The following is a 26,079-nucleotide window of genomic DNA, read 5'->3' as shown; positions in this document are numbered from 1 at the left end:
CAGAGGGTGGAGCATTGGGGATGGTGGGATTCCTGAAGAGATTGGGAATGGTGGAGTGGAGTAATCTCCGAGGGGATGGAGGAAATGACAGAGTTCGGAAATGGGTGAGGCAATGTCACGAAGGTGTTTGAAATCCGGGCTGAGGTTTCCAATGTCAAGGCTCAGTCAAACTGGGAACCAGAGTGAGTCAGTGAGCACAAGGGCTGCTGAATGAATGAAGGGGCCTTGGGGAGTAGGCCAATCCTATTTGTTCTGGCAATTCACATTACAGCAGAGCAGCCAAATGTAACAGGACCCTGTCTGTGCCAGGGTGATGCTGTTGATAAAGACCCTCTTGAAAAGGCATCGAAATGGCACCTCCCTGCTCGATTATATAAACATACAGGGCAGCTGGCTGACAGAGCAGGAACCAGTGCCTGGTCACAGGACTGGCAGCTGCAACACAGTGACTTCTCCCAGTTTGTGTATAGCATTCTGGGAACATTTAAAATCGGATAATATTAGTTTGACATCTCCTGTGAACCAACATTATTAATGCCCCTTTTTAAACTCTCAGTTTTAATAACTCGTGGATGGAATCTGGGTTATTACTGATTGCTTGTGGTGTCGGAATCAGTTACCATTATTTGCTGCTTTTATTAATTATTTCAGTTCGGGACTGATTGTGTCCCGAAGCTCTGTATTGTATCCATTCAGGAGCTGCCGGTGGTTGGGAAGATGCCATCGATCAGCGATTGTAAGTGAAGAAACTGTGACTTTAATAAATTGTCATATTTCAGCACATGATCCAGGTGTGGCTGGAAGGGAGTAGAAACATTAACTTTCAAAATGGGGACTTGGATAAATGCATGCTGAAAGCAAAGGGATGACCGAGATCTGGTGAAGAACAAATCTGTCTGTGTGTCTGTGCTTTGGGGGGGGTGTGTGCGTATATGTGTGTGTTTTGTGTGTGTGTGTGTGGGTGTGCGTGTGTGTGTGTTTTGTGTGTGCGTGTGTGTGTGCACGTGTGTGCGTGTGTTTTGTGTGTGCGTGTGTGTGTGTGTGTGTGTGTGCATGTGTGTGTGTGCATGTGTGTGCGTGTGTGTGTGTGTGTGTGTGCGCGTGTGTGTTTTGTGTGTGCGTGTGTGTGTGTTTTGTGTGTGTGCGTGTGTGTGTGTTTTGTGTGTGTGTGTGTGCGCGCGCGCGCGTGAGTGTGCATGTGTGTGTTTTGTGTGTGCGTGTGTGTGCGCGTGCATGTGTGTGTGTTTTGTGTGCGCGTGTGTGTGCGCGTGTGTGTTTTGTGTGTGTGCGCGTGTGTGTGTGTTTTGTGTGTGTGCGTGTGTGTGTGTGCACATGTGTGCGTGTGCTTGTGTGTGTGTGCGCGCACACGTGTGTGCTCGTGTGTGTGTGTGCGCATGTGTGTGCGCGCGTGTGTGCGTGCGTGTGTGTTTTGTGTGTTTTGTGTGTGCGCGTGTGTGCGCGTGTGTGTGTGCATGCGTGTGCATGCGTGTGCGTGTGTGTGTGTTTTGTGCGTGCGTGTGTGTGTGCGCGTGTGTCTATGTGTGTGTGTGCGTGTTTTGTGTGTGTGCGTGTGCGTGTGTGTGTGTGCATGTGTGTGTGCGCGTGTGTGTGTTTTGTATGTGTGTGTGTGTGTCTGTGTCTGTGTGTGTGTCTGTATGTGTGTGTGTGCGTGTGTCTGTGTGTCTGTGTGTGTGTGAGCGCGTGTGTCTGTGTGTGTGTGCGCGTGTGTGTGTGTGTGTCTGTGTGCGTGTGCGTGTGCGTGTGCGTGTGTGTGTGTGCATGTGTGTGCGCGCGTGTGTGTGTTTTGTATGTGTGTGTGCGCGTGTGTCTGTGTGTGTGTGTGTCTGTGTGTGTGTCTGTATGTGTGTGTGTGCGTGTGTCTGTGTGTCTGTGTGTGTGTGAGCGCGTGTGTCTGTGTGTGTGTGTGCGTGTGTGTGTGCGTGTGTCTGTGTGTGTGTGCGCGTGTGTGTGTGTCTATGTGTGTGTGCGTGTGTGTGTCTGTCTGTCTGTCTGTCTGTGTGTGAGTCTCTGTGTCTGTGTCTGTGTCTGTGTGTGTGTGTCTGTGTGTGTGTGTGTATGTGTGTGCATGTCTGTGTGTGTGTGTGTCTGTGTGTGTGTGTCTGTGTCTGTGTGTGTGTGTCTGTGTGTGTGTATGTGTGCGCGTGTCTGTGTGTGCGTGTGTCTGTGCGTGCGTGTGTCTGTGCGTGTTTTGTGTGTGTGTGCGTGTGTCTGTGTGTGTCTCTGTGTGTGCGTGTGTCTGTGTGTGCGCGCGTGTGTGTCTGTGTCTGTGTGCGCGTGTGTGTGCGCGCGTGTGTGTCTGTGTCTGTGTGTGTGCGTGTGTGTGTGTGTGCGTGTCTGTGTGTGTGCATGTGTCTGTGTGTGTGTGCGTGTGTGTGTGTGAGTGTCTGTGTGTGTGTGCGTGTGTGTGTGCGTGTGTCTGTGTGTGTGTGTGCGCGCGCGCATGTGGGTGTGTGTGTGCGTGTGTCTGTGTGTGTGTGCGTGTGTGTGTGCGTGTGTGTGTGCGTGTGTCTGTGTGTGTCTGTGTGTGTGTGTGCGTGTGTGTGTGTTCGTGTGTCTGTGTGTGCCTGTGTGTGTGTGTGTCTGTGTGTGTGTGTGTCTCTGTGTGTGTGTGTCTCTGTGTGTGTGCCTGTGTGTGTGTGTGTGTGTGTCTGTGTGTGTGTGTGTGTGTGTGTGTCTGTGTGTGTGTGTGTGTGTCTGTGTGTGTGCGCGTGTGTCTGTGTGTGTGTGTGCGTTTGTGTGTGTCTCTGTGTGTGCGTGTGTGTGTCTCTGTGTGTGCGTGTGTGTGTGCGTGTGTGTGTGTGTGTGTGTGTGCGTGTGTGTGTGCGTGTCTGTGTGTGTGCGCGTGTGTCTGTGTGTGCGTGTTGTGTGTGTGTGTGTGTGTGTGTCTGTGTGTGTGTGTATGTGTGCGTGTCTGTGTGTGCGTGTGTCTATGTGTGTGCGTGTTTTGTGTGTGTGTGTGTGTGCGTGTGTCTGTGTGTCTGTGTGTGTGTGTGTGTCTGTGTGTGTCTCTGTGTGTGTGTGTCTGTGTGTGTCTCTGTGTGTGTGCGTTTCTCTGTGTGTGTCTGTGTGTGTGTGTCTATGTGTGTGTGTGTGTCTGTGTGTGTGTGTCTGTGTGTGTGTGTGTGTGTGTGTGTTGTGAGGGGAGCCTTGTTGTTCCCTGACAGGCCCCTAAATGAGTTGACACTGAACCTAGGCTTAGCCTCTGGTGCAGAACTGAGAAGGTGCTCCAGTCTCTGAGGATGGCCTCCTCCACCCTGTGCTGTCCAATAAGAATCCTTTCTGTTCTCACAGGTGGCTGGGAGATACCCCACGGCACTATTTCAAGGAGGAGCAAGGAATTTCCGCCCATCCCCTGGCCAAAGTATATCTTTCGCCCTAACTCACCTCAGCAGTTTGTGTCCTGAAGAACACATTGCTGATTGTGGATCTTGCTGTGCACAGACTTGCTGTCAATCTTCCTACTTTAAAACAGTGAGTATACTTTAGATGTACATCATTGACTGTCAACCACCTTAGAATAGACCAAAGTGCTGGAAGGTGCTATATAAATGCTTTTTTTTAATCTCCTTTCTGAACAAGTATTTCAGCAAAAAGACCGTGATTTGTTTTCACTTATTTTTTGCCAGTGGCCAGTCATTGAGTTTTGACAACATTCAGATCCTCATATTGGGGATGAAACAGCTGATTTGTCATTAACTGGTGACTGTTGTTTTCTGTTTGTAAACCAGCTTCCGAGTTTCCGAAAGCAATTTGAGACATTTGGAGGATGTGAAAGATGCTATACAAATGCAAGACCTGTTTCTCATTGTCACACCAGGATTGAATCACTCTTCAAAAGTGATGACGTGTTTTTGATGCAATGGCAGAGTGAAACTGGTACCCAGCCAATTTATTTCATCACTAAACAGTGAAGCAACCATTCAAAAAAATCAAAATAATCCCTTCTATGCAATTTGAGAAGCTGAGTCCCAGCCCACAATCACCAAAACTTCATCTCATTTACAACTTACATATTCATGTCAAATCAAACAAAATGAAAGATCCAATTAACTTGGATTAACTTTGAAGAAAGTGTCCAACAGAATATACATCATTAACCTCTTCAGTACCAAAATCAACTGTTCAGAAACTCTGGTCATCTGAAGAGTGTTCTGATAGAAACAAAACATTTGCAGAATTATTTTGCTCATGGACTTGTGGACACGTGGAGACAGTGTTTCATTAAGTAAAACTATTTGAGAAAACACTGTTTTCAATGTTAATGAAGTATTTATATCTAATGTGTTTTCTGGTTTGTGCACTGGGGTTACACAGTTCAACATCACTTATCATGCAGAAAATTCCCAAACTCTGACTGGAGTTATAACACTTCAGTGAAATGTAAAAACGTACATCCATTCAAAAGAAACCCAAAAATGTAAACAGAAAGCAGGAATTTTCAGCATTGCTTCGCGTGAGGTCCACTGAAGATGTTACCTAGTAAGGTAACGAAATGTCTGGAAATGAACCTTTCAGCTCAGCGAGCAAACCTACATCCAAATTCAATTGTTCCAGCCAACTGTGCAATAATTATCTCCATTAACGTAATTCATAAATGAGCTTTCAGAAGACGAATTTGTTCACATGAATACAAGTTGTGTTTTGAAATGATTGAAAATGGTCTCTTACCTCGATCAGTCACCCCTCGGAGTGCTTCTGATGCATATGTTTGTGGCAAGATGAAACTCACATACCTCAGGGGATATGGGATACTTTCAAGGGGCCAAATGATTCCTGAAATTGCAACAACAACACAGTTTAGTGAAGCTAAACTTGGAATTGGATTGATTCCTATGATCCAGCCTTCACTGCCCTCAGATGGAGACTAAGCTGAAGACAGGACCCTGCTGCCGGGGAGGGCCCCAGGGGCAGGTTTAATCAGAACATTCAAAATGGAATTGGAGGGAGATCACAGGAAGTAAGTCAGTTCAGGAACTTCACCATCTGCTTCACACTGAACGTGTTGTCAAACTTCCTGTTCAGTTTGTTGGAATTCCATTGGAGAAACGCTTCCTGGGAAATGAGAAGTCATTGTGTTGCAGTGAGGATTATTCCGATTGCAAAGAGTTACACAACAGGAAAGTGAAATGGGAACATATAGGAACACTGTGCAAAACAGGAAGGTGTGGAGACTCTCCGGAAGAGACAACACTCAGACTTTAGACACAAGGTGATGACAGGCTGGTGAGGACACAGCTGCACGGGTAAGGGGAGGTCACACAAGGTCTCCCACGAGGTGAATCCGGACAGACCCTATCCTCATTGAGGGTGTGACTGACAGAGAGAAGTGTCTCTGGATAACAGCACACCACTATCTCCATCTAGTTCCTGGTTAAAAGCTAGAATTTTATCTTTAAATAAATGCAAAACAGATTTGATTAGATGGCACCTTCTTACATTAGTCCATGTCTAGAACTGCCCCAAGTCCCCTTCCCCTCTCACCCCTGAATAAAGGCAATCCCTGTGCTGAACTAGTCCACATTGCCTTCTGATTGATTAACACCTTCATTTTAAAATTCTCATCCTCCAGCCCCTACACCCCTCCCTACCTCTGTCACCTCCTCCAGTCCATTACACCAGCTCCCTATCTCTGTAACCCCCTCCAGCCCCTACACCCCTCCCTACCTCTGTAACCCCCTCCAGCCCCTACACCCCCTCCCTATCTCGGTAACCCCCTCCAGCCCCTACACCCCCTCCCTATCTCTGTAACCCCCTCCAGCCCCTATAACCCTCTCCCTATCTCTGTAACCCCCTCCAGCCCCTACACCCCCTCCCTACCTCTGTAACCCCCTCCAGCCCCCACACCCCTCCCTACCTCTGTCACCTCCTCCAGTCCATTACACCAGCTCCCTATCTCTGTAACCCCCTCCAGCCCCTACACCCCTCCCTACCTCTGTAACCCCCTCCAGCCCCTACACCCCCTCCCTATCTCTGTAACCCCCTCCAGCCCCCACACCCCTCCCTACCTCTGTCACCTCCTCCAGTCCATTACACCCCCTCCCTATCTCTGTAACCCCCTCCAGCCCCTATAACCCTCTCCCTATCTCTGTAACCCCCTCCAGCCCCTACAACCCCTCCCTACTTCTGTCACCTTCTCCAGCCCCTACATCCCTCCCTATCTCTGACACCCCTCCAGTCCACTATACCCTCTCCCTATCTCTGTAACCCCCTCCAGCCCCTACACCCCTCCGTATCTCTGTAAACCCCTCCAGCCCCTACACTCCTCCCTATCTCTGTACCTCCCTCCGGCCCCTACACCCCTCCCTATCTCTGTAACCCCCTCCGGCCCCTACACACCCTCCCTATCTCTGTAACCATCTCCAGCCCCTACACCCCTCCCTATCTCTGTAACCCCCTCCGGCCCCTACACACCCTCCCTATCTCTGTAACCATCTCCAGCCCCTACACCCCCTCCCTATCTCTGTAACCCCCTCCAGCCCCTACACCCCCTCCCTATCTCTGTCACCCCCTCCAGCCCCTACACCCCCTCCCTATCTCTGTCACCCCCTCCGGCCCCTAAACCCCTCCCTATTTCTGTAACCCCCTCCGGCCCCTACACCCCCTCCCTATCTCTGTAACCCCCTCCAGCCCCTACACCCCCTCCCTATCTCTGTCACCCCCTCCAGCCCCTACACCCCTCCCTATCTCTGTCACCCCCTCCAGCCCCTACACCTCCTCCCTATCTCTGTAACCCCCTCCAGCCCCTACACCCCCTCCCTACCTCTGTCACCTCCTCCAGCCCCTACATCCCTCCCTACTCTGTCACCTCTTCCAGTCCATTACACACCCTCCCTATCTCTGTAACCCCCTCCAGCCCCTACACCCCCTCCCTATCTCTGTAACCCCTTCCAGCCCCTACACCCCCTCCCTATCTCTGTAACCCCCTCCGGCCCCTACACCCCTCCATATCTCTGTAAACCCCTCCAGCCCCTACACTCCTCCCTATCTCCGTCACCCCCTCCAGCCCCTACACTCCTCCCTATCTCTGTAACCATCTCCAGCCCCTATACCCCCTCCCTATCTCTGTAACCATCTCCAGCCCCTACACCCCTCCCTATCTCTGTAACCCCCTCTGGCCCCTACACTCCCTCCCTATCTCTGTAACTCCCTCCGGCCCCTAAACCCCTCCCTATCTCTGTCACCCCCTCCGGCCCCTACACTCCCTCCCTATCTCTGTAACCCACTCCGGCCCCTACACCCCTCCCTATCTCTGTCACCCCCTCCGGCCCCTACACCCCTTCCCTATCTCTGTAACCCCCTCCGGCTCCTAAACCCCTCCCTATCTCTGTAACCCCCTCCGGCCCCTACACTCCCTCCCTATCTCTGTAACCCCCTCCAGCCCCTACACCCCTCCCTATCTCTGTCACCCCCTCCGGCCCCTACACCCCCTCCCTATCTCTGTAACCCCCTCCGGCCCCTACACCCCCTCCCTATCTCTGTCACCCCCTCCAGCCCCTACACCCCCTCCCTATCTCTGTCACCCCCTCCGGCCCCTACACCCCCTCCCTATCTCTGTAACCCCCTCCGGCCCCTACACCCCCTCCCTATCTCTGTAACCCCCACCAGCCCCTACACCCCCTCCCTATCTCTGTAACCCCCTCCGGCCCCTACAGCCCCTCCCTATCTCGGTAACCCCCTCCAGCCCCTACACCCCCTCCCTATCTCTGTAACCCCCTCCGGCCCCTACACCCCTCCCTATCTCTGTAACCCCCTCCAGCCCCTACACCCCTCCCTATCTCTGTAACCCCCTCCGGCCCCTACACCCCCTCCCTATCTCTGTAACCCCCTGTGGCCCCTACACCCCCTCCCTATCCCTGTAACCCCCTCTGGCCCTTACACCCCTCCCTATCTCTGTAACCCCCTCTGGCCCCTACACTCCCTCCCTATCTCTGTAACCCCCTCTGGCCCCTACACCCCCTCCCTATCTCTGTAACCCCCTGTGGCCCCTACACCCCCTCCCTATCTCTGTAACCCCCTCCGGCCCTTATACCCCTCCCTATCTCTGTAACCCCCTCTGGCCCCTACACCCCCTCTCTATCTCTGTAACCCCCTACGGCCCCTACACCCCTCCCTATCTCTGTAACCCCCTCTGGCCCCTACACCCCCTCCCTATCTCTGTAACCCCCTCTGGCCCCTACACCCCCTCTCTATCTCTGTAACCCCCTACGGCCCCTACACCCCTCCCTATCTCTGTCACTGCCCTCATGACCTGTCTCATCTGTCCATCTTCCTTCCCGCCTATCTGCTCCACCCTCCTCTGCGACCCCTTCCTCCATCCACCTATCTCATTCTCAGCTACCTTCTCTCCAGCCCCACCCCTTCCCATTTATCTCTGCACCCCCTCAGGCTCCCAGCGTCATTCCTGACAAAGGGCTTTTTGCCTGAAACGTTGATTTTCCTGCTCCTCAGACGCTGCCTGACCTGCTGTGCTTTTCCAGCACCATTCTAATCTTGGTGCTCCCAGTTGGAGTTGCCCTCCTGTCAGTCACCTTGCTGTCCAGGTTTGGGTCCTGTCCCTCTCCACATCCCAGCATTGCTTCTATTCTAAAGCTACTTCTTTGACCAAGGGTGGGGCATCTGCCCTGATATCACTTTTTTGTGACTTAATGTCAAATTCTGTTTCATGATTGCTCCATGAAACACCTTCACTTATTTCCTTACTTTAAAGGAGTGATTTAAATGCACGTCATTGTCCTGTTCCTCCTCACTTACCGCTCAGAACTATACAAGGATAGAAGATCCCCAGCGAAATCTGGGCCGCTGACTGTTCATCATCGAATGAAGCTGAGATGATGAGTCCCACGGCCATTCCAGTGATGCCCTGCATTAAGATCAGGATTACAATCACAAGCAACGAACCTTCATTGGGAATCTGTGGAGGGAGACATGGGGAAAATTCAATTTGTTCCAAGCAATTTCTATAAACATCCATTCCATCCATCACTGACGCTCAGTGGCAGCAGTACGTCCTAACTGCAGGATGCGCCGCAGAAATTCACAAAACCCATAACTACCTCCATTGAGAGGGATAAGGGCAGCAGATCCATGGGAACACCACCCCCTGCAAGTTCCCCTCCGAGCCACTCACCGTCCTGACTTGGAAATATATCACCGTTCCTTCTCTGTCACTGGGTCATAATCCTGGAAATTTCTCCTGAACGGCTTTGTGGGTCAACCCACAGCACATGGGCTGCAGCGGTTCAAGAAGGCAGCTCACCCCCACCTTCTCAAGGGGCAATTAGGGACTTGTGTAAATTGGCTTTTAATTTTTTCCATAAATTTGATTTAAATGATCAAATGATGTAAAACAGTATTCTGTATGAATGATGGTATTGTGTTCAAAACTCCTCCAATCTTCAAGTGCAAATTGTAAATTAATTCCTATCGTGTGTTTGTTAAACACTTTCACAATGTGCCATCAAACTTCCATGGAGGACTTGATTAAACAGAGAAACTGTGCTTCAATCATCACCTGCTCCAAAATATGCCAAGTACAAATGTTATTTGTTGTTAGTTTTGAAATAAAAACTGTATTTGTTGGAAAATAAACCAAAGAGCTGCAGATGCTATAAATCAGAAACAAAAACCAAAGTTTCTGTTCAGATCAGAGGAAAGGTCACTGGACCCGAAACATTAACTCTGCTTTCTAGCCCCAGATGCTGCCAGACCTCCTGAATTCCTCCAGCACCTTGCTGTTTTAGTTTCTAGTCTTTGAGGTGTGCAGCATGAGTCACACCAGAACAAGAACAGATCTCGGCAAAGTCTGCACCAAAAACCAACAAGGTTTTCTCAGTGAGGGAACCGGTTTTCCAGAGCCGGTTAGGAGTGTTCCATTCACCCAATGTTAAGCAATAAATTTATGGAGAACTGCAGAATGGTTGGAGGTGGCTTCAAGCCCAAAATTCAGAATCAGAGCCTTTCAGGAGGATCCAATAACTGAGAGGGTTATTCACCCGGACTGTCTGTGCTCACTGGTAAGTGAGAATTGACAGCCCTCACTCAGCTCTCTCAATAGATCCTTATGTGTTTTTGCTAAGTGTGAGTTATGTTGAGATTCTTGGTGGGTCTCTCGTGGTGAACTGAGTCAGTTCTCACTGTCTCTTACAGATAGTGCCTCATTAACTCCCTGCCCCGGCCCAGTGATGTCCCTCATGTCCGATTCTATCCTCACTTTACCACATGGTCTCCCCAGAACAACTCATCACTCACCTGAACCTTGTCAAACAGCCAGTATCCCTGGAGCCAGCACCATCTTTAAAAGCCCAAAGTGTTCCTGGGGCTGGCACTGTCAGTCAGAGCTACCCCACACCAACCTGATATTTGCCCCGGTCATGGTAGATGGGGGGAGGTAGGTGCCCGGCTTTAGGGGCAGGCTCCCGGAGATCCTGCTGGACAGGCAGCTGCTAAACAGGGCTCTCCCCTTCCCCCAGGACCAGCAGAGGAGGCCCCAACACAACACCCATGTCCAGCCAGGCCCAGGTCAGCACAGCTGCCTGAGGGAAGGCCGAGTCCCAGTCAGTGACCTCCTGCATTCGCCAGAGTAGGCAGCAGCTTCATCGACTCTCTCTCTCTCTCTCTCTGATTCCTCACCCTCACTCTATCATCGCCTCTCTCTCTCTCTGATTCCTCACCCTCACTCTATCATCGCCTCTCTCTCTCTCTGATTCCTCACCCTCACTCTATCATCGCCTCTCTCTCTCTCTGATTCCTCACCCTCACTCTATCATCGCCTCTCTCTCTCTCTGATTCCTCACCCTCACTCTATCATTGCCTCTCTCTCTCTCTCTGATTCCTCACCCTCACTCTATCATCGCCTCTCTCTCTCTCTGATTCCTCACCCTCACTCTATCATCGCCTCTCTCTCTCTCTTTGATTCCTCACCCTCACTCTATCATCGCCTCTCTCTCTCTCTCTGATTTCTCACCCTCACTCTATCATCGCCTCTCTCTCTCTCTGATTCCTCACCCTCACTCTATCATCGCCTCTCTCTCTCTCTCTCTCTCTGATTCCTCACCCTCACTCTATCATCGCCTCTCTCTCTCTCTCTCTCTGATTCCTCACTCTCACTCTATCATCGCCTCTCTCTCTCTCTGATTCCTCACCTTCACTCTATCATCACCCCTCTCTCTCTCTCTGATTCCTCACCCTCACTCTATCATCGCTCTCTCTCTCTCTCTCTGATTCCTCACCCTCACTGTATCATCGCCTCTCTCTCTCTCTGATTCCTCACCTTCACTCTATCATCACCCCTCTCTCTCTCTCTCTCTCTGATTCCTCACCCTCACTCTATCATCGCCTCTCTCTCTCTCTCTGATTTCTCACCCTCACTCTATCATCGCCTCTCTCTCTCTCTCTGATTCCTCACCCTCACTCTATCATTGCTTCTCTCTCTCTCTGATTTCTCACCCTCACTCTATCATTGCCTCTCTCTCTCTCTGATTCCTCACCTTCACTCTATCATCGCCTCTCTCTCTCTCTCTGATTTCTCACCCTCACTCTATCATTGCCCCTCTCTCTCTCTGATTCCTCACCTTCACTCTATCATCGCCTCTCTCTCTCTCTGATTCCTCACCCTCACTCTATCATTGCCTCTCTCTCTCTCTCTCTGATTCCTCACCTTCACTCTATCATCGCGTCACTCTCTCTCTGATTCCTCACCCTCACTCTATCATTGCCTCTCTCTCTCTCTCTCTCTCTGATTTCTCACCCTCACTCTATCATTGCCCCTCTCTCTCTCTGATTCCTCACCCTCACTCTATCATTGCCTCTCTCTCTCTCTCTGATTCCTCACCCTCACTCTATCATCGCGTCTCTCTCTCTCTCTCTCTGATTCCTCACCCTCACTCTATCATTGCCTCTCTCTCTCTCTGATTCCTCACCCTCACTCTATCATTGCCTCTCTCTCTCTCTCTCTCTCTCTGATTTCTCACCCTCACTCTATCATTGCCCCTCTCTCTCTCTGATTCCTCACCCTCACTCTATCATTGCCTCTCTCTCTCTCTCTCTGATTCCTCACCCTCACTCTATCATCGCCTCTCTCTCTCTCTGATTTCTCACCCTCACTCTATCATTGCCCCTCTCTCTCTCTGATTCCTCACCCTCACTCTATCATCGCCTCTCTCTCTCTCTGATTTCTCACCCTCACTCTATCATTGCCCCTCTCTCTCTCTGATTCCTCACCTTCACTCTATCATCGCCTCTCTCTCTCTGATTCCTCACCCTCACTCTATCATCGACTCTCTCTCTCTCTCTCTCTGATTCCTCACCCTCACTCTATCATCGACTCTCTCTCTCTCTCTCTCTCTCTGATTCCTCACCCTCACTCTATCATTGCCCCTCTCTCTCTCTGATTCCTCACCCTCACTCTATCATCGACTCTCTCTCTCTCTCTCTCTGATTCCTCACCCTCACTCTATCATCGCCTCTCTCTCTCTCTGATTCCTCACCCTCACTCGATCATCGCCTCTCTCTCTCTCTGATTCCTCACCCTCACTCTATCATCGCCTCTCTCTCTCTCTGATTTCTCACCCTCACTCTATCATCGCGTCTCTCTCTCTCTCTCTCTCTGATTCCTCACCCTCACTCTATCATCGCCTCTCTCTCTCTCTCTCTCTGATTCCTCACCCTCACTCTATCATTGCCCCTCTCTCTCTCTGATTCCTCACCTTCACTCTATCATCGCCTCTCTCTCTCTGATTTCTCACCCTCACTCTATCATTGCCCCTCTCTCTCTCTGATTCCTCACCTTCACTCTATCATCGCCTCTCTCTCTCTGATTTCTCACCCTCACTCTATCATCGCTCTCTCTCTCTCTGATTTCTCACCCTCACTCTATCATCACCTCTCTCTCTCTCTCTCTGATTCCTCACCCTCACTCTATCATTGCCCCTCTCTCTCTCTGATTCCTCACCTTCACTCTATCATCGCCTCTCTCTCTCTGATTTCTCACCCTCACTCTATCATTGCCCCTCTCTCTCTCTGATTCCTCACCTTCACTCTATCATCGCCTCTCTCTCTCTGATTTCTCACCCTCACTCTATCATCGCTCTCTCTCTCTCTGATTTCTCACCCTCACTCTATCATCGCCTCTCTCTCTCTCTGATTCCTCACCCTCACTCTATCATCGCCTCTCTCTCTCTGATTTCTCACCCTCACTCTATCATCGCTCTCTCTCTCTCTGATTTCTCACCCTCACTCTATCATTGCCTCTCTCTCTCTCTCTCTGATTCCTCACCCTCACTCTATCATCGCCTCTCTCTCTCTCTGATTCCTCACCCTCACTCTATCATCGCCTCTCTCTCTCTGATTTCTCACCCTCACTCTATCATCGCCTCTCTCTCTCTCTGATTCCTCACCCTCACTCTATCATCGCCTCTCTCTCTCTCTCTCTGATTCCTCACCTTCACTCTTTCATCACCCCTCTCTCTCTGATTCCTCACCCTCACTCTATCATTGCCTCTCTCTCTCTCTCTCTGATTCCTCACCCTCACTCTATCATTGCCTCTCTCTCTCTCTCTCTGATTCCTCACCCTCACTCTATCATCGCCTCTCTCTCTCTCTCTCTGATTTCTCACCCTCACTCTATCATCACCCCTCTCTCTCTCTCTCTGATTCCTCACCCTCACTCTATCATTGCCTCTCTCTCTCTCTGATTCCTCACCCTCACTCTATCATTGCCTCTCTCTCTCTCTCTCTGATTCCTCACCCTCACTCTATCATTGCCTCTCTCTCTCTCTCTCTGATTCCTCACCCTCACTCTATCATTGCCCCTCTCTCTCTCTGATTTCTCACCCTCACTCTATCATTGCCTCTCTCTCTCTCTCTCTGATTCCTCACCCTCACTCTATCATCACCCCTCTCTCTCTCTGATTCCTCACCCTCACTCTATCATCGCCTCTCTCTCTCTCTCTCTCTGATTCCTCACCCTCACTCTATCATCACCCCTCTCTCTCTCTGATTCCTCACCCTCACTCTATCGTCGCCTCTCTCTCTCTCTCACTCGAATTCCTCACCCTCACTCTATCATCACGCCTCTCTCTCTTTCTTTCTCTCTCTCTCTCTGATTCTTCACCCTCACTCTATCTCTGCCAATGGACCCATCAGCCACCAAGGAGACTGCTGTCTCACTCTCAATGTCACCCACCCTGACTCTGGGCACCATTAAAGGTGGGAGTGAATTACAGGAAAAGTTGGACGGGAGGGGCTTTGATAGTGAATAATAGATTGAATGCAGCAGTGCATGGTAATGGATATTCAGGAAACTCGGATGTGGAAATTGCTTGTGTAGAGATGAGAAAGACAAAGGGAAGATGTCATTTGTGGTGATACTTGTCATTTGACAAGTGTCTGTGGGAGTGGGAGTGGAAGTGGGAGTGGGAATGGGAATGGCAGTGTGAATGGGATTGGGAATGAGAGTGGGAATGAGAGTGGTAGTGGGAGTGGGAGTGGGAATGGGATTGGGAATGAGAGTGGGATTGGTAGTGGGAGTGGGAATGAGAGTGGGATTGGGAATGGGAGTAGGAGTGGGAGTGAGACTGGGAGTGGGAATGGGATTAGGAATGAGAATGGGAGTGGGAATGGGAGTGGGAGTGGGAGTGGTAATGAGAGTGGGATTGGGAGTGGGAGTGAGAGTGAGACTGGGAGTGGGAATGAGATTGAGAATGAGAGTGGGAGTGGGAGTGAGACTGGGATTGGGAGTGGGAATGAGAATGGGAGTGGGAGTGAGAATGGGAGTGGGAGTGGGAGTGAGACTGGGGGTGGGAGTGGAAATGGGAGTGGGAGTGGGAGTGGGAATGAGAGTGAGACTGGGAGTGGGAGTGGGAGTGGTAATGGGATTGGGAATGAGAGTGGGAGTGGGAGTGAGATTGGGATTGGGAGTGGGAATGAGAAAGGGAGTGGGAGTGAGAATGGGAGTGGGAGTGGAAATGGGAGTGGGAGTGGGAATGAGAGTGGGCCCTGGAACAGTAATCACACTATAGGGTGGAATATAAAGAAAGAAAGAAAGAGTTTGTCAGCAAGGAATGGCAATGCTTAGGGAGTGATTGTAACCGACAGATAGACTGGGAATGTTCGAGGAGTAAGGGGAGTCTAGATGAGGAAGCCCAGCTTCAGATTTGGGACGGACAGGTTGGACAGGTGCGGTCTGTATCTGCTCAGGTTTAAAACAGTAAGTGATGACTTGATTGAAACATACAGGATCCGGAGGGGTTTTGACCAGGAGCTGTGCACTGGACATTCCCTCCTGTGGGGAAATCGAGAACGAGAGGTCCCTGTTTAAAAATCCGGGTTCACCATTTAGAACAGGGATGAGAATATACTTCTCTCTGAGGGTCTCAAGTACATAGAATATAGAGAGTTCCAAATACAGGTCTTTCAAACTCTCTTCCTCAAAGACAGTGAATATAGAGTGCATGGATATTTTTTAAGGCAGAGATAGACAATTTCTCTCTTCACAGGACAGTCCCACCATCCTGGGAGCAGGTCTGCTGAATGCTTGCTCCTGTCCCTCTATGACAATGCTATCCCAACATAAGGGAGACCAAAACTCCAGGTGCAGTCTAACCAGACTAATATTCCATGCACCTTCTTCCTCATGTGCTGCCCCTTGTATATTAGCCTTCAGTGACTTATTGACAAGGACATACAGGACACTTTGTAGTTCCCTGTTTTCTCCCACACCCCTTCTTAAAGAATGCGAACTTCCAATCTGCAGGAATCATTTCAGGATCTGTGGAATTTTGGAAGATGATCACCAATGCATCAACTATCTCTAAAGCCACCTCCCTCAACACTCTGAGGCGTGGATCATCAGGGCCCAGGGACTTACCAGCCTTTGATCTCATTAATTTCTCCAACACTACCTTCTTACTTCCAATAACTTCTCAGGTCTCCCTAGTATACAGTCATAGAGATGTACAGCATGGAAACAGACCCTTCGGTCCAACTTGTCCACACTGACCAGATATCCCAACCTAATCTAATCCCACTTGCCAGCACCCGGCCCATATCCCTCCAAACCCTTCCTATTCATGTACCCATCCAGATGTCTCTTAAATGCTGTAACTGTACCAGCCTTCACCACTTCCTCTGGCAGCTCATTCCATACACATACCACCCTCTGCATGAAAAGGTTATCCCTTGGGTCCCTTTCATATCTTTCCCCTCTCATCTTAAACCTATGCCCTCTAGTTCTGGTCTCCCCTACCCCAGGGAAAAGACTTTGTCTATTTACGCCCCTCACGATTGTATAAACCTCTATAAGGTCACCCCTCAGCCTCTGACGTTCCAGGGAAAACAGCCCCAGTCTGTTCAGCCTCTCCCTATAGCTCAAACCCTCAAACCCTGACAACATCCCTGTAAATCTTTTGTTAACCCTTTTAAGTTTTACAACATCTTTTCTCTAGCAAGGAGACCAGGATTGAATGCAGTATTCCAAAAGTGGGAGAAAGTAAGGACTACAGATGCTGGAGATCAGAGTTAAAAATGTGGCCCTGGCAAAGCACAATAGTTCAGGCAGCATCCGAGGAACAGAAGAATCGACATTTCGGGCATAAACCTTTTATCAGGAACCTGCTGTGCTTTTCCAGCACCACACCTTTTGACTCTGTATTCCAAAAGTGGCCTAACCAATGTCCTGTAGCTGCTTAGAAGTCTAATTCTGGGAGATTTCTTGTATCTTTCTCTGTGAAATCTAACACATTTCTCCAATTCCCCATTTATAAATTCCCTTAGCTCTGCCTGTTGTGAAGACACATTAGAGATGCACTTAGCTGCAGCCTATAAATTAACTGCTTGACCACAACATTTATCTCAATAGAACTCGACTAAGCTGTAGGCTGTTCAGCTTGTGGGCAGAACTCTTCAACAATGTTCCATTTAACGATTTCAAGAGAAAAGTAGAGAACTGACCTTGAAAACCAGGAATGTAAAGATGAGTAACAATGTTATCTGAATAATCATCGTTAGGAGGTGGGAAAAAGTGTGAGCCAGTATCAGTTCCAGGGAACTCACGCCTGAATAAAAAAACACAACAAAAAAGGAAACTACAAACAAAATTCACTCACAAAAGCAAAATTGATCCGAGTTTTGTTAAAATGATATGATCATATGTTGAATAATACACACAATTTTATTTCATGATGCACATACAATTACACAAAATCCTGATGAAGGGCTTTTGCCCGTAACGTTAATTTTCCTGCTTCTCAGATGCTGCTTGACCTGCTGTGCTTTTCCAGCACCACCCTAATGTAGACTCTCACAATCATACAATGTCCAGTTCAGACTGGCTGGTTTTAAGGTTATCTTGTTATGTTCTCAAACTTTCACACACGACATCCAATGTATTGACATCACCTTCTTTAAAACTTAGAACTCTAATATTTGTATCTGCTTTTATCTATGTCAGGAATTCTGCCTCATGTGTTCCTATACACAAAGTTGTAAGTCACATGACACCAGGTTATAGTCCAAAGGTTTATGTGAACTCACAAGCTTTCAGAGCACTGACTTGTGAAGGCTTGTGATCTCACATAAACCTGTTGGACTATAAACTGGTGTCATGTGACTTCATCTCCACAGTATGTTCCTGTATACAGCCACTGGGTTAACTGGTGTTAAAGGAAATCCAAGGAAACGATTGCAAAAAGACATAATTGTTTTCATGATTTTCCCAAACCGTAAATCCGGATTATTTAAACAAAATGGGATCTGTAGATGTTGTTGAAGGTAATGGTTCTGAAGAGGTTAATGATAGTGTTGTCTCTGCTTCAACCACTTTACAGAGTCATAGAGTCATGGAGATGTACAGCATGGAAACAGACCCTTCGGTCCAACCCATCCAGGCCGACCAGTATCCCAACCCAATCTAGTCCCACCTGCCAGCACCCGGCCCATATCCCTCCAAACCCTTCCTATTCATATGCACATCCAACTGCCTCTTAAATGTTGAAATTGTACCAGCCTCCACCACATCCTCTGGCAGCTCACTCCATACACGTACCACCCTCTGCGTAAAAAAGTTGCCCCTTAAGTCTCTTTTATATTTTTCCCCTCACCCTAAACCTATTCCCTCTAGTTCTGGACTCCCCCAACCAAGGGAAAAGACTTTGTCTATTTACCCTATCCAAGCCCCTCATAATTTTGTAAACCTCTATAAGGTCAACTCTCAGCCTCCGACGCTCCAGGGAAAACAGCCCCAGCCTGTTCAGCCTCTCCCTATAGCTCAGATCCTCCAACCCTGGCAACATCTTTTCTGAACCCTTTCAAGTTTCACAACATCTTTCTGATAGGAAGGAGACCAGAATTGCATGCAATATTCTAACAGTGGCCTAACCAATGTCCTATACAGCCACAACATTACTCCCAACTCCTGTACTTAATACTCTGACCAATAAAGAAAAGCATACCAAACATCTCCTTCACTATCCAACCTACCTGCGATTCCACTTTCAAGGAACTATGAACCTGCACTCTAAGGTCCCTTTGTTCAGCAACACTCCCTCGGACCTTTCCATTAAGTGTATAAGTCCTGCTAAGATTTGCTTTCCCAAATGCAGCACGTCACATTTATCTGAATTAAACTCCATCTGCCACTTCTCAGCCCATTGGCCCATCTGGACCAGATCCTGTTGTAATCTGAGGTAACCCTCTTTACTGTCCACTACACCTCCAATTTTGGTGTCATCTGCAAACTTACTAACTGTACCTCTTATGCTCGCATCCAAATCATTTATGTAAATGACAAAAAGTAGAGGACCCAGCACCGATCCTTGTGGCACTCCACTGGTCACAGGCCTCCAGTCTGAAAAACAACCCTCCACCACCACCCTCTGTCTTCTACCTTTGAGCCAGTTCTGTATCTAAATGGCTAGTTCTCCCTGTATTCCATGAGATCTAACCTTGCTAACCAGTCTCTCATGGGGAACCTTGTCGAACGCCTTACTGAAGTCCATATAGATCACATCTACTGCTCTGCCCTCATCAATCTTCTTTGTTACTTCTTCAGAAAACTCAATCAAGTTTGTGAGCTGTATCTGCCTATCCTCCTTAAATTGCTATTGTTGCCTGACCCAGAGTCATTGTATTTATTGCTATCAGGCAATAGACTTTCTTGTTGTCTGAGGCAGAGCCCCTTCTGTCGTTAATCTAAGGTCATGTATCACCCACCACTCATCACTACATAGGTCCCAGACACAGAAAAGTCACAGCAGGATTGTAGGCAGTGAGCAATCTGAAACAGCCCGTACCTATGCCACGTACTGAGAGAGGGGACAATCCCTACGGGGTGTGGGTGCCAGTAACCTGGGAAATGGCACACAGGACACAAGCTGAGTTGAACAGATTCGGTTTTTGTGATTTACACATCTGTGATGTCGATCCTTTCTGTTGCTCAGTTGCGAGAGTGGGCTGATTTAATTTCAGGATGATATTTTGAATGAGGATGATTTATTGTGAAGTCCCTAAACTCTTGTCCTTTTTTATTTCTTTGATCTTCCACAGGATGTTGGTGTCATGAGTGAGCCCCAGTAAATGTTCCCCATCCCGTACTGGGGGTGACCCACTGAGTGCCCTTGCTCAGCCATTTCCCAGGGCAGTTAGAAATCAGCCACAATGCTGTAGGTCTGGAGTTACACGCAGGCCAGGCTGAATAAGGATGGGAGACTCCCTTCCCTAAGGGATAGGGGTGAAACATGTGGCTTTTTCTGACAATTGCTGATAGATTCCAGGGTCTCTGGTTCACTTCTCCAGCTACACTGCCATCTCCTCCAGTGGGGATATCTTCATTAATGTACAGCCCACTCCACCGTTACCCACAGCAACAGAATGAACATCACAGGATTTATTCAGGAACATGACTGTGGGAAGAAAGGACAGCACAGTCAATGGGATCCTGCTCTGTAATAGCGAGGGGTGGATTGCACAGAGGGTGGAGCAATACACCAGCAGTACAGACCTGACCACTGCTGGGTATTCACAATTACTGATGGATTCACAAACAGTGCTTTTATTTCCTTAAGGGTTAAATGTAATTTGCTGCAATGATTATGTTACACTAACCTGCAGCCCAGCTCCTGTCCAGTAAACCCTCCCTCTTTTCGATCACAAACGAGAGAGCAGTCAAACCAAGAGCCAAGAAAAAAGTGATGCTGTAAAGATTTTCAGAAGTGCATTGTTAGAACACCCTTCTCGATTGTGACAGACAGAATGGTCAACATTGCTTTAAAAAGGGACACTAGTCCTGAAACGTTAACTCTGCTTTCTCTCCACAGATGCTGCCAGATCCACCGAGCTTTTCCAGCATTTTCTGGTATTGTTTCGGATTTCCAGCATCTACAGCTCTCGGTTTTTATGGTTTGGAAACATTCCGACCGGGTGAAACCTGAGGTTGACATTGTATTTTAGCCAAAACAGAAAAGGTGCATTACCCAAAGAAGTGGTGACAGGGGGGTCACAGGGAGATCACAGGGGGATCACAGGGAGATCACAGGGGGATCACAGAGAGATCACGGGGGATCACAGGGAGATCACAGGGGGATCACAGGGGGATCACAGGGAGATCACAGGGAGATCAAAGGGGGATCACGGCGGATCACAGGGAGATCACTGGGAGATCACTGGGAGATCACAGGGAGATCACAGGGGGATCACAGGGAGATCACAGGGAGATCAAAGGGGGATCACGGCGGATCACAGGGAGATCACTGGGAGATCACTGGGAGATCACAGGGAGATCACAGGGGGATCACAGGGAGATCACGGGGGATCACAGGGAGATCACAGGGAGATCACAGGGGGATCACAGGGAGATCAAAGGGGGATCAAAGGAGGATCAAAGGGGGATCACAGGGAGATCACGGGGGGATCACAGGGAGATCACAGGGGGATCACAGGGGGATCACAGGGGGATCACAGGGAGATCAAAGGGGGATCAAAGGGGGATCACAGGGAGATCACAGGGAGATCACAGGGGGATCACAGGGGGATCACATGGAGATCAGAGGGAGATCACAGGGAGATCACAGGGAGATCACAGGGGGATCACAGGGAGGTCACAGGGAGGTCACAGGGAGATCACAGGGAGATCACAGGGGGGTCACAGGGAGATCACAGGGGGGTCACGGGGGGGATCATGGGGGCATACAGGGGAGATCACAGGGGGATCACAGGGAGATCACAGGGAGGTCACAGGGGGGTCACAGGGGGATCACAGGGGGATCACAGGGGGAATCACAGGGAGATCACAGGGAGATCACAGGGGGGTCACAGGGAGATCACAGGGAGATCACAGGGAGATCACAGGGAGATCACAGGGAGATCACAGGGGGAATCACAGGGAGATCACAGGGGGATCACAGGGGGATCACAGGGAGATCACAAGGAGATCACAGGGGGGTCACAGGGAGATCACAGGGAGATCACAGGGGGATCACAAGGAGATCACAAGGAGATCACAGGGGTTTCACAGGGAGAACACAGGGGGATCACGGGGAATCACGGGGATCACAGGGAGATCACAGGGGGTTCAGTGACAAGGGGATCACAAGCGGATCACAGGGAGATCACATGGAGATCACACGGGGATCACAGGGGGATCAGTGACAGGGGGATCACAGGGGGATAAAAGGGGGATCACAGGGAGATCACCGGGAGATCACGGGGGAACACACAGAGATCACAGGGGGATCACAGAGGGATCACAGGTAGATCACAGGGGGATCAAAGGGGGTTCACAGGGGGATGACACGGAGATCACTGGGATCACAAGGGAATCACAGGGAGCTCACAGGGATATCACAGGGTGTTCACAGGGAGCTCACAGGGGGATCACAGGGAGATCACAGGGAGATCACAGCAGGATCAGAGATGGATATTGAAGGGGTATTGGTAATGTGGTATCTGGGGTATGTCAGTTTCAGAAACTGCAAATCCATAAAATATCAAAAATCAGGAAATGACAACGCAGAAGCGAAAGATTGTAATCTCTTCCCAAATACAACACCCTTGTTCTGGAGTGAAGTATTCAGGTCGCAAACTGATTCAGTCAGCTACTAAATCAAGGAAATTATTATTTATTAATTGATTGAATTCGTACCCCATTGATTTGTTGTGAGGTTATGAAAAGTTGTTGACTGTCGGAGTGTTAGACAGTGTGAGAATATTCAGGTGTTCTCTTGCAGAAATGTAACTTTCGTTGTAAATTGGGTTGTATTAACAAGATCTATTTTATACTTCACCTTAAGATCGTCCCAGGAACTATAAATGTTGTAAAATCGGGATGTTTATTCCCACAGATTGGCTCTTCAAACTACAACAAAACAATGTAGTTATTAATAACATATTTATTTATAAATCACTCATTACCTCACGACCTCATATTGAACTCTGAGCTTCAAATCCAATGTGCTTTACAAGTGCCCAAATAATAACTCATTTTCCTAACATCAGAAAAAACCTTACTGTCTCCAACAAGGATCCTCTCGTATTGTGGAATGTACAATGCTGAGAGGGATTGGAAAGGGATTATTTACACACTAGGTTTAGTCTCTGTGTCAGAAATCCGAATGTGGCTAATACTGTAGCCCTCCCTGTGGTGCTCTGAGTTGTTGACAGTAATAAGAGAGAGAATGCTCCAATTGAGCTGAAGGCCTGTGCTGACTGTGGATTTAAACTGTACAACATTCATGGAATCACCATTGGACACAGTGCCCTGGGCCAAGAATGAAAGAGAGACCAAATGAAAGAGAGACCAAATGAAAGAGAGACCAAATAATCTGTAAAAACAGAAAACTAACCACTGGTAAGGACTGAGTTATAACCACCAGTAAGAGCAGAGTAATAACTCCCCATACAGACAGACTCAAACCACCAGTAAGAGCAGAGTAATAACTCCCCATACAGACAGACTCAAACCACCAGTAAGAGCAGAGTAATAACTCCCCATACAGACAGACTCAAACCACCAGTAAGAGCAGAGTAATAACTCCCCATACAGACAGACTCAAACCACCAGTAAGAGCAGAGTAATAACTCCCCATACAGACAGACTCAAACCACCAGTAAGAGCAGAGTAATAACTCCCCATACAGACAGACTCAAACCACCAGTAAGAGCAGAGTAATAACTCCCCATACAGACAGACTCAAACCACCAGTAAGAGCAGAGTAATAACTCCCCATACAGACAGACTCAAACCACCAGTAAGAGCAGAGTAATAACTCCCCATACAGACAGACTCAAACCACCAGTAAGAGCAGAGTAATAACTCCCCATACAGACAGACTCAAACCACCAGTAAGAGCAGAGTAATAACTCCCCATACAGACAGACTCAAACCACCAGTAAGAGCAGAGTAATAACTCCCCATACAGACAGACTCAAACCACCAGTAAGAACAGAGTAATAACTCCCCATACAGACAGACTCAAACCACCAGTAAAGGCAGAGTACCTCTTGACCTCAGGACATCTTCTGATCTTGGGACATCATGTTCTAGGAATAGGGCAGGAGAGAAACTGAGGGGTCATGTGACTGCCATTGGCTCTCACAAAAACAATGGCCAGTATGTGGTGACCGGGGAAATACTGACCAGCAAACATCGCGAGAACAGCATCAGATGGAAGTGACCAGCACTAAGCTCTCCCTTTGGTTGCATTGGAGTTAGCAGGAGAGTATCAATGGATACAGTTCTCCCATCTCCCAGTTTCATGTGGAATTGATGGCTATGGAAATCCATTTCCAGGATACAAGGCTGAGAGACACAGATTTTTAATTGGGAAGGGGAATCGAGGATTATGTGGAAAAGGCAGGAAAATGGAGTTGAGGATGATCAGATCAGCTATGATCTCATTGAATGGGAGAACAAATTCGATGGGCTGAATGGCCTGCACCTGCTCCTATGGGCTAAAATATAAAATTTGCAATTCAGGGACCACAGCATCATTAAACAGTGAGAGTTCATTCTTATTTATCTTCCATCTGAGACTTGTTTCGGCCATAGTTAAATAATAGCAAGTATTGAGTGTTGCTGAATAAAGAGACCTTGGAGTGCAGGTTCATAGCTCCTTGAAAGTGGAGTCGCAGGTAGATAGGATAGTGAAGAAGGCATTTGGTATGCTTTCCTTTATTGGTCAGAGTACTGAGTACAGGAGTTGGGAGGTCATGTTACAGCTGTACAGGACTGTTGGAATATTGTGTGCAGTTCTGGTCTCCTTCCTATTGGAAAGATGTTGTGAAACTTGAAAGGGTTCAAAAAGATTGACAAGGATGTTGCCAGGGTTGGAGGATTTGAGCTATAGGGAGAGGCTGAACAGGCTGGGACTGTTTTCCCTGGAGCGTCAGAGGCTGAGGGGGTGAACTTATAGAGGTTTATAAAATTATGAGGGGCATGGATAGGATAAATAGACAAAGTCTTTTCCTGGATTAGTGGTGCTGGGAGAGCACAGCAGTTCAGGCAGCATCCGAGAGGCAGTAAAATCGACGTTTTGGGCAAAAGCCCTTCATCAGGAATAAAGGCAGTGAGCCTGAAGGGTGGAGAGATAAGCTAGAGGAGGGTGGGGGTGGGGAGAAAGTAGCATAGAGTACAATGGGTGAGTGGGGGAGGAGATGAAGGTGATAGGTCAGGGGCGGGGGGAGGGGGGAGTGGATAGGTGGAAAAGAAGCTAGGCAGGTAGGACAAGTCATGGGGACAGTGCTGAGCTGGAAGTTTGGAACTGAGGTGAGGTGGGGGAAGGGGAAATGAGGAAACTGTTGAAGTTCACATTGATACCTGGGGTTGAAGTGTTCCTAGGCGGAAGATGAGGCGTTCTTCCTCCAGGCGTCTGGTGGTGAGGGAGCGGCGGTGAAGGAGGCCCAGGACCTCCATGTCCTCGGCAGAGTGGGAGGGGGAGTTGAAATGTTGGGCCACAGGACGGTGTGGTTGATTGGCAAAGTCTTTTCACTAGGGTCGGGGAGCCCAGGACTAGAGGGCACAGGTTTAGGGTGAGAGGGGAAAGATATAAAAGAGACCTAAGGGGCAACTTTTTCACACAGAGGGTGGTACGTGTATGGAGCGAGCTGCCAGAGGATGTGATGGAGGCTGGTACAATTACAACATTTAAGAGGCATTTGGATGGGTATATGAATAGGAAGGGTTTGGAGGGATATGGGCCGGGTGCTGGTAGGTGGGACTAGATTGGGTTGGGATATCTGATCGGCAGGGACGGGTTGGACTGTTTCCATGCTGTACATCTCTATTTCTCTATGTCTCTATTCAATGACAAATTATGTTCCTTACCTTCACTGGAGGAGAGAACAGATATGAAGCCTTTCCCAGGACCACCTTAACAAACCCCTAAGGTAAAAGGTCAGACAGACAACGTAAAGTGTGGAGCAAACCAGGTGCTGGGAAGTGTGATAACTTAGGGATGGTTTTTCTAAAATTACCTCAAAAGCTTCTTGCAGCTTGACTTTGATAGTGAATGCAATTTCTTGGTCTAAACATAAATCAACACATCAACAGATTAATTCTATTTCAATGACAACTGCTTTCTCAAACAGAAGTAGAAAACTATTAAATTAATAGGACACATTTCATCTTTTAATCAAACAACATTTTTAAAAATCTTGCATTTCTGTAGTGCCTTGAACAGACTGAAGGATCTTAGGCCATTGCTCACCTTCTGCAGCAAATCCAATCTGACATCAGGAGATACAAGGTGACCAAACGCTTGGTTAAAGGTGTATCGTGTGTGTGCGTGTGTGTCTGGGTCAGGCTGAGGTGATTGCTGAATTAGGGGGACCCTGCCACTCCTTTCACTGGTTGGGTCCTTACCCTATCAAACTCCTCCCAAAAACCTCTCTTTTAAGTGAAGGCACTTTTTCAAATCCACCCCAGCTGTCCTCATGTTTCCTGATGTGATCTGGGGTCAACTTATCAAGGTGTCCTGGGATCAGCTCCAACATTAAAGCCAATCTAGAACCACAAGAAGTTGCTGTAAACTGGTGCCTTACTGAGTCTCACTAACACACCCACTCGTGGAC

The 26,079-nt window shown here is 48.7% G+C and overlaps 1 protein-coding gene across 1 annotated transcript in view; it reads right to left on the bottom strand.

Moving 5' to 3' along the window:
• The window catches only part of abch1 (ATP-binding cassette, sub-family H, member 1), a 95,529-nt gene that overhangs the window by 7,844 nt on the left and 61,606 nt on the right, over nucleotides 1-26,079 (bottom strand). The window contains exons 16-22 of the mRNA XM_072581566.1: nucleotides 25,483-25,532; nucleotides 25,334-25,390; nucleotides 22,296-22,366; nucleotides 20,119-20,207; nucleotides 16,969-17,072; nucleotides 8,773-8,932; nucleotides 4,690-4,794 (exon numbers count right to left, since the gene is read on the bottom strand). Of these exons, the coding sequence (XP_072437667.1) occupies nucleotides 4,690-4,794; nucleotides 8,773-8,932; nucleotides 16,969-17,072; nucleotides 20,119-20,207; nucleotides 22,296-22,366; nucleotides 25,334-25,390; nucleotides 25,483-25,532 (636 nt within the window). The remainder of the gene's footprint in view (nucleotides 1-4,689; nucleotides 4,795-8,772; nucleotides 8,933-16,968; nucleotides 17,073-20,118; nucleotides 20,208-22,295; nucleotides 22,367-25,333; nucleotides 25,391-25,482; nucleotides 25,533-26,079) is intronic.

Source organism: Chiloscyllium punctatum, chromosome 11, assembly GCF_047496795.1.
Source record: "Chiloscyllium punctatum isolate Juve2018m chromosome 11, sChiPun1.3, whole genome shotgun sequence".
Lineage (NCBI taxonomy): Eukaryota > Metazoa > Chordata > Chondrichthyes > Orectolobiformes > Hemiscylliidae > Chiloscyllium > Chiloscyllium punctatum.
Note: the sequence above shows the minus strand (reverse complement) of the source record. Positions and strands in the feature narration are given on the sequence as shown.